The 9,041-nt window shown below is 36.3% G+C and overlaps 1 protein-coding gene across 1 annotated transcript; it reads left to right on the top strand.

Moving 5' to 3' along the window:
- Window positions 1-1,719: 1,719 nt before the first annotated feature.
- On the top strand, window positions 1,720-3,716 carry LOC149237973 (universal stress protein A-like protein). The gene is made up of 4 exons (XM_089372874.1): window positions 1,720-1,977; window positions 2,073-2,176; window positions 2,274-2,392; window positions 2,532-3,716. The coding sequence occupies exons 1-4, from the start codon at window positions 1,791-1,793 to the stop codon at window positions 2,626-2,628; spliced, it is 507 nt and encodes a 168-aa protein (XP_089229000.1). The 5' UTR covers window positions 1,720-1,790; the 3' UTR covers window positions 2,629-3,716.
- The last annotated feature ends 5,325 nt before the right edge of the window (window positions 3,717-9,041 follow it).

The raw sequence follows: 9,041 nt of genomic DNA, 5'->3' as shown, positions 1-9,041 counted from the left end.
TTGCCTTGAAAATACAACTGATAAACCACCTAGAATGTAGACCCACACTCCTGAAACTAAGCAATATCCCAGTTAAGCCTTAGTTGAAATTTCCCCATGAAAACATCCTCTCGGACTGTTGATTTGGCTCGGGGGTGGTCAACTACAAGAAATACTGTGGTGTTGTTGGCCTATGGTTGGGTGGAGAGCCGAAGTACCACCCTCAATTTCCAACCATTTTTAGCCATTTAGATAAGTTCCCCGATTGATGTGTATTTGAATGAAAATGACCACATTATTGGTTTGTTATCAGTTAAAGTATGGCTCTGTGTTAAGTCTTGAGTAACTATTGAAAAGTATTGCATGTCGTTGATGTGCAACCTACTATGAATGTTCTTTTGGCTAAGATGAAACACTAGATTTATGTGGATGATATGAATGTTCTGGATTATTAATGCAAATTTGACTAGTTGTAGGAAGATGTCAATTAACTATCAATAACAATGCTTTGATGGTTGGCATACTTATAAGTTGAAATGTTCCCTGTCTTGTTTAATGCAATAATGTATTTTGTTAGGCAAAGGATGTGTTAAGCATTGTGTGTTCGATGCATGATAGTTTATTTGCACATATGTAATTGTGCAATGTTTCGTCCTCGTCGTAGGAGTGCACCAAGCTGCATTCAGGGCCAAGAAAATATTCCTAGTAATTTCCATGTTAATTACTAGGAAATATTCCTAGTAATTAACATGGAAATTGATGTTGCACTGTGAAGGTTTAAAAAGTGTTGTTCCAAGGAAATGGCATAGGGTGCGATGACATTACGGTGTGGTGGGAAGCCACGTGGGATTTGTGTAACATGGCTAGGCATGTTGATGTGGTGCGGTTGAAAGGGTTGATTTTCAAATGGGCATAATTTTCAATCGAGAAATTAGATTGATGTAAAATTTATATCGTTGGAAAGCTCTTAACGAGTTGAATGCGATGGTGGTGGTTGTTTTAAGTTTCAAGGAGGTTTGGAAAGAGGATATTTGTAACACCTCCCATCAACCGAGAATAGCCCAAGAGAGTGGGAGGAAGTGTTACATGATCCAATTGTCACATGAAATTTTCATTACATTAAATCTATTTATAATTAAAAATGCAATTTAAGTAACCAAAAATTGTGATTTCATTAAGAATTGTATTACTTGATTTAAGTGAAAGAAGCCAAAACATTATAGACTTAGTCTTTTCCTCATTCTTAGTTAACCACCTAGTTATAATAGGTTTTGTCACTTTCTAAGGAAAAAAAAGATACTCCTAGTTATGAAGTTAAAGTGCAACTTGTTTCTAATAATCAATTTTTAAGTAAAGAATTGAAGGTTAAGTGTTTTAGATATCACGACACCACTTTAATAGCCTTAGGGATGACCATACTAAGTATTTAGTGGATATTAATGATTGGTTTAAATCACTTTTCCATTGTAGAATATGACCTAAAACTATTTATGATTAACTGAAAATTTGTCCCTCTTAAATTTGAAGAAACAAATTATCAATACGAAACTTTAAAAAAACCTGATAAATTATACCGAACACAATAATAAAGATTATAAATTGTATGAGCAAAAACTAAATTAACGATTTTAAACACTGGGAAAAAATATTAAAAAAAACATAATAAAGATTATGAAGAAAATGTGACATTTTATGGTAAACACATCGGGGAAGCCTTTATAAAGTAGGAAACCCTCTCCAATTTTTAGATTCAGAAAACCGATTTTATGGAATTCTTTAGGTTGTAGGTCTTCACAAAATAAACAGTAGTAATGGAAGCAAAATGCAAAACTGTGATGGTAGCTGTGGATGAATCTGGAGAAAGTATGAGTGCTTTATTGTGGGCTTGTAAATATCTATTGCCTGCCCAATGCCCAAATGGAGATAACAGCAAAGAACAGCCCTACAAATTCATTCTTGTTCATATCCAGTCCGATGCTTCGTTTGTTGGTGGCCCTGGTATGTATACATGTATGCCGACTGGATTATATAATTATATTTATATTCTTCAATCTGACTCTGATGTTTAATTGTTCTTATGATGTATATCACAGCTTATATGCTGAGTGAAGACGTTGTGAATATTCTGGAGATGGATGCACTCAGAACAACCCAAAAGATCTTTGAGCAGTCTCTCCGTATCTGCAGAGACAACAATGTGAGTATTGCTCTGTGATTCTGTACAATCTATGCCAGACCTCCCACGTTGGGCAATAAGAGTTGTTATAAATTAAGAATGATGATGGGAATTTCAGGTGAAGGCAGAGACACAAGCGATTGTGGGTGACACTAAGAAGAGGCTGTGTGAAGCTGCACTCAATTTTGGTGCTGATTTTCTGGTGATGGGTAGCCATGGCCATGGTTTTTTCAAGAGGTACGTTCCTGCACTCAAATATGGGGCATTTTTCTGTTTTATTTCTGCAGTTTGAGGAGTTGGGTAAATCTGATGAGCTTGAGGCATCTGCATGGATTTGAGAATAATGGAGTCTGATTGCTTTGAATGGGATGTGCAGGGTTATTATGGGAAGTGTGAGTGAGTACTGTTGTCAGAATGCATTCTGCCCTGTTGTGGTGGCTAACAAGAAATTCTGCAACAATATTCTGCCATAAGAGGATACAGAGAGGGTATTCCGTAGTTCTGTGAGTTCATCAATTAAAACAAAATGATACAGTAATGTGTACAGTTATGGCCTTAGAGATGTGTATGTGTATACTACTTTATTTTGTTTAGACTTCAATTATTAGGTGTCCATGGAGCTAAGTTGAAACCATGAACTCCCTGGGCTATAATTGGAAAATTCATGAGTCCTCCCTTAATGACATAGGGAGCAGTCATTCATGAAGGGTAAATCAGTAGGTTGTGTGAGCTTTATTTTTTTATTAGGTTATAGGTTTAAATTTCATTGAGAGGGATTGAGTTTGGGAGCCAGCTGTGGTATAAAAATGGTTTCATGAAATGTCCAGACTCTACCAATGGACAGATCTCTATCTGTAACATCATAAGATAAAAACCTACTCCCTTTGTATACACTGATATAGGGAGCAGTTATATACGAAATGTAAATCAGTGATTTTGTATGAGGTTTAGTCCCTATTAGATCATAGGTTTAAATCTAACAGAAAGGAGTTGAGAGCTAAGAGTTGAGAGACAGCTATGAGATAAAAACTCTCCCATAAAATGAAGCAATGGACAGATCCCAATTTGTAACACCATAAGATAAAATCCTACTCAGTTTTCCTATGTGAAAAGCCACAAGATGCCAGCAACTATATCAATGTTACACATTATAACTTGCTGCATGCTGATACTAGTACTAGAATCAATGTAATCACTTTTATACATCCATGATTGTAAATCAAATGCAACCACAACATTAAGCCTAATGCTCACTGCTGAAATACACTGCACTATGCAAGCTTTTGTCTTGTTGCATCAGTTTTGAAGACTTGGAAGCTTCAGTGAGTCTTGTGGCATCAGTTTTGCAGATATGGAAATTCAGTGACTGAAGTCTGGTTGCACTCATTTTGCAGACTAGGAAAGCTTCAGTCAGTCTTGTTTCATCAGTTCTGTAGACTTGGAAGCTTCAATATTGATGAGAGCTAGCGTCTGTTCATTAGTTTTGTAAACTTGGAAGCTTCAATGTTGTTACATCAGTTTTGTAAACTTCATGATTATATAAATGCGGGAATTCATCATATTTTATATATAAATTCAAGCACATCCCGAACATCAAGCTTAAGAGGGTTGTGGAAGCTTGAATCTTGCTTCACCAGTGTTGTAAACTTCATGATATATAAATATATATATATATATATTCATCATTTAATTTGTGTGTGGATGTTAATCATATTTCCTATTTTGTTAAAAAATTATGACTACAGATTCAAAAACAACCACAACATCAAGCTTAATGCTGATGTACATATGAAGAGGGTTTTGGAAGCTTTAGGCTTGTCTCATCAGTTCTGTAAATTTTGAAAGCTTCAATCTTGTTGTTCCAGTGTCGTTGACTTCATGATTATATATATATATATATATATGAATTAGCGAATAGGGTTTTGGAAACTTGAATCTTGTCTCATCATCAGTTTAATTCTATAGTTTTAAAAGCTTTAATTTTAATTCTGTAGTTTTAAAAGGTTTAACTTTAATTTAGGTTTGCTTGATTTTATAATTTTATATAATTTTGTATATTGTACAATTATATATTTTTAAGAATGTTAAATTAAAAATAAAATTATAAATTATAAATAAAATTATATTTAATATTTATAGTATTAATTTAAAGAGAAAAATTTAAGTAAAAGATATAATATAAAAGTGTTGAAAGATAAGATGGGTTTGAAGTATGGCCTAAAAGTGCTTTTGCTTGGTTAAGAGTTCGTCTTCCTGGGATGTAAGTGAGTGAACAGGTTAACGGTCCAAGACCGAGGCATAGTGAAAGCCTGCCCCTTATGGGCCACCAACAGGGTATATCAGGTGGCTTGGTTTTCCTTGAATAAGGGTGATGAGTCAGCATGCATTCACTGATAGCAGCTAGAGATAACTGTCCTCACTACCAGTTTGACAAGTAAGTTATGATAAGTTTTCCCACTTGTGAAAAAAGAAAAAAATATCATAAAACATCTAATGGGAAAAAAATGAAAAATAGAAATGAATAATCCAATGATCCATTACATCTAGAAATAATCCAAATCCCAAAAAGATTAAACCAAACTCATACCTAAAAATAATCCAAATTCCAAGGAAGATTAAAGCAAGCTCATAATGGTAGAATGGGGTTTCTCCCCCTCAAACAAAATATGATGAGAAAGAAAAATCATGTCTATTAAAAAAAAAAGTAATTGAGGTTACAAATCAAATAGTAATTGAGGTTACAAATCAAAGAGTAGGGTCATATATTACTGAAGTATTTATATTAATATTTAATTAAAGTATGTTATATTGACATTTAATTAATAGTTTTAGAGTATATTGGTGTTTTACGGGTAATTTTAAATTTTTAAGTTTTGGAGAAAATGAAAATGAAGAGATGAATTTCATTTTATTGATTTTAAATTAGTAGAAATGAAAATATAAATTTGATTTCATTAATCTTAAATTTTATTAGAAACACTCAAAATAATTTTCTTAAAAGAGATATGAATTTCATTTTATTGATCTCAAATATCTTTTGGAATCTTATTATAAATACTAAGGAAATGATGGGAACCCACATAGTCTTAAAATTATGATTATACTAAGTGGGGGTGGGGGAAATCAATATAATGACATATTTGATCAATAATTAAAATATGCACCAATTAAAATATTCAAAAAATAATCAAATAAACAACACATACTAACACTAGATGTAAGTGGAAGCCCATGAAGAGAGAAAACTACAAATTGGCTCCAACCTACAGTTACATCAAATTTACTAGCACCAACTAGAAGCAGACACTCATCCCCTGTTTTGCAAGCACCCACTTGTAGGAGGCACCAACTCCCTTTCTTTATAGTTACCGACCTAAAGGAAGCACCAACTTCGTGAATTTTATAGGTACCAATCTAAAGGAGACACCTATTCCTTGATGTGCATGCACCAACCCACTCAGCCTATTAGATCTCTCTTTCATCCATTTTCAAAGTCAGACCCACAAGCTTTCTTTACTTTTAAATCTTTAGACTTATTTGATTTCTGCTTCAACTCTAACTTAGCTAGATATTCAACTGCATGACAGGCATACACAAACATCCAACATTTTATATCACATATGTAGACTCTGTCTCTAATTTACATCTCTTTCCTCAAGCTAAATTTTATCACAACAACATCACATACACTCAATTTGTTGTTTTGGATTGCGAATTGCTCTAATCTCTATCTATTCAATCACCACACTTTACTCTACCACTTGCTTAACATATCTTCTTCTTCTAGCTTAAATCTAATAAGAACATTCAAATATGATATGGCCTCTTCTTTGCATCTCTTCTCTTTAGCCTCAACAACCTTGACATCTAACATTTGGACTCTGCATGTATTCCACATCCGGGCCATCACTACTTCTTACCTCACACTTTAGGATTGACCTTCTATGTTGGTCTCATCGACCAACACAGACTAGCTTAGCATCTCTCAAATAGGAGATCAACTCATTTTTATCTTTTGCATTACATTTCACTATCATATGCAGAATGCCTTTCTAACATCCATAGCCATAGCAACTCCTTCAAGTATATCCTTTGCTTATATAATTTTTGGCCCTTTATTTACCATGGGCATCAATCCATGGTATTTTACCCATGGAATTCATGCTTGACGAACTCTATAATTTGTGCCTTGCAATCTTATGAATTTGTCAAAGGTGTGGGAGCACTTTAGCACATTTCCTTGACATCGTGACAGAGGGATGGGATGGTGTCCTTAATTTGTTGTGGCGTATCTGGGGCTCTGATTTCCCAAGAGGTTGAGAGTCACATCACCTACCAACTTTCATCATCTGTCACTGCCATATGTGTCTACAACATCATAGATACCATGTGTGCTTCCTGGTCACCTGCCACATGTCATTCGGAAAATGGTCATTTGGCCAACCAAAAATGCCAAAACCACATGCCACATGTCACCTGCCCAAGATGCCATGTCACTGCTTACTTGTCATGCTAGATGTATTTCTAGATTTTTATTTCCACCTGTATCGGCCTTTGGATCTGAACATTGGAAAAAAAAAAACCTTTGTGCAAATTCTTTTGAGAACCCAAGGGTTTGATGGCCATGTCACCATGCCACATGTTTGCCATCTTTAATCCACCTATGTGTCACTTATGCACCAACTTTGCTCCACTTGTTCTTGATCTGGATTAGATCATTATATTGTTTTCCATCTATCTTGATGCATTTGGAGTGGAAAAAGTGGAGGAATAATCTCACGAGACCATTATTACCAGTGGGACCCAGTTTGGAAAAATGGGGTCTGAAACCTTCCCGGAGTGTTTTGACGCATCAAACGACGTTTTTTGGGGGTAACACTTTGTCACTTGAGAGTAACACCATTTCGTGTTATTCTACTCACAAACATCTTTCCAATGGCACAAGAAGTGTGTCAATCAGAGTCTTTATGCAAAAGTTATGCTTCTCAGAGGTTGACCTTCCTGTTTTCACACCTATAATTCAAGAGGATGTTGCGTTAGCCCCCATTATTCATGGAAAAGGGGTTAGCGACGTGATTATGATGTAAAAGACTCTAGAAGACTCTATATTGTAACTCTAGTTAAAAGTTGATGTAGTCAAAATTAACCACCAGTGGGCTATTAGACTGTGTTATAACTAAGCCACTAGGAGGAAGAGGCATTCCATTCTTTCAAGAGCATTTTGTTCCATAGCTGAGCAAAGATAGCCAGGAGAGATAGGAGGTAGAGCACACATAGAGGATCTGTGCACTGTAGCAGCCCACATGCCACAAACATTACTTCTTTGTACCTGCAACCATATTTCCAGACAGAGAAAGAGAGCAAAGCAACCTCACCTTCTAGCTGGGTTTTCTCCCGAAAGGGTTTCCTAGAGAGCATATCTTGTGTCTTATGTGTGTGTGTGAGATTATTTTGTCGTTCTCTACTTTTCTGCATAATTTCCATTCACATGCATGCACTAATTACAATTAAATCTACAAATCTTAAAGTTTAATAAAACTGTGATATTGTAGAAACTTAGATTTTTAATATAATATTATCAGATATGTTGTGATGAATTGTCTAGTGGAATATCCATGGAAGTTTACGGACCAGTGCTCCACATGGAAACCTACACTATGTGACCTGTTTGATCGCCAAAACCATTTTTGTTTACACCACCAGTTTTGCAGACTCCCTCATAGTAGTTTTGTACTTGGGAAAGGGGGGATCACAATAGATTCGGTTCGTCAATCTTTGAAGAGTGGTTTAATGTTACCACCAAGCACGACCCTCCCTACTTGTTAATTATTGACCACTTGGGGGAAGGGGGAGCACACTCAATGTGCACTGTCATATTTCATAGGATGCATGGTTTTCCTTTAAACTTTTTCTCTGACTAACATGTGTGTGATGCTTAACTCTTGCACAACATGGGGGCATCCAAGCCATTGCTTAACTCTTGTGCAACTTGGGGGCCTTGCAGGCCATTGATCTGTTGCTTCTATGATATCTGCCTATGATTTCCTTCCAACTTGCACATGTCTTACCAAATTTTGGATTTGCCCTCGTGCACCCAAAATTTGTGGTTATATCTCATATATAAGAAATTTGGGGTTTTTGCTATGGCCCAAGATATTTGGAGTTTGATCCCTTTATCCTTTCTCGTTTTTGAAAATGTTGGCTTGTTGGTGCCTGACCCAAGTTTGGAGTTAATTAGCCAAACAAATCCTTGTACTACTGGCCCTTTCGGCAGCAGTCCACGGAGCGCGGACTGAGGTCTCACCCGAAGTAGTATGGGGGGTACTGGAACCAGGTTTCTGCACCCTTGAGATGTCTAAGGGTTTGATTTGGTCCAATTGCTCGTCCCTGCGCTCACTTCCCTGGCCTTTGCGCCCTGATATACTTGCCTTCGCGCAGCCCTAACCAGGGGCTGTGGGGCTTCCGCGCTGCTGGAGCAGCACTCTGCACTATTTCCCTAAGTTGCACCTGAGATCTTACCTATCTTCCTTCACTAGTTAGTTATCTTCACGTAAATAGAAGCCTTGTGTTATATTTAGTTATACAACACATACATATAAGTTCGCGCAACAAATAAACAGTACACTTGCAATTTGTACCCAATAATACATTAAACAGGAAAAGATACACAGAAATATGGTAAAGTTCTCTTTATTAATTCTTCCAATGGTTATAGACACGACCTGCCTTGCGCATTCAGCTGCAGGGGTCCGCACACTCAGCTGCGGAATACTAGGCCTTTGCACACTCACTGCAGAGCCTTCTCCTACTCTACAATCCAAAGACACACTTTACACTTCTACTCAATCTCTTAGACTCATCATGCTTCTCTTCTTTTTCTTAGCTA

Source organism: Pinus tabuliformis, chromosome 8, assembly GCF_031772625.1.
Source record: "Pinus tabuliformis cultivar Carrire ecotype Pingquan chromosome 8, CPIR1, whole genome shotgun sequence".
Classification (NCBI taxonomy): Eukaryota; Viridiplantae; Streptophyta; class Pinopsida; order Pinales; family Pinaceae; genus Pinus; species Pinus tabuliformis.
The sequence above is the reverse complement of the archived record's forward strand: the minus strand, read 5'-3'. Positions and strand labels throughout refer to the sequence as shown.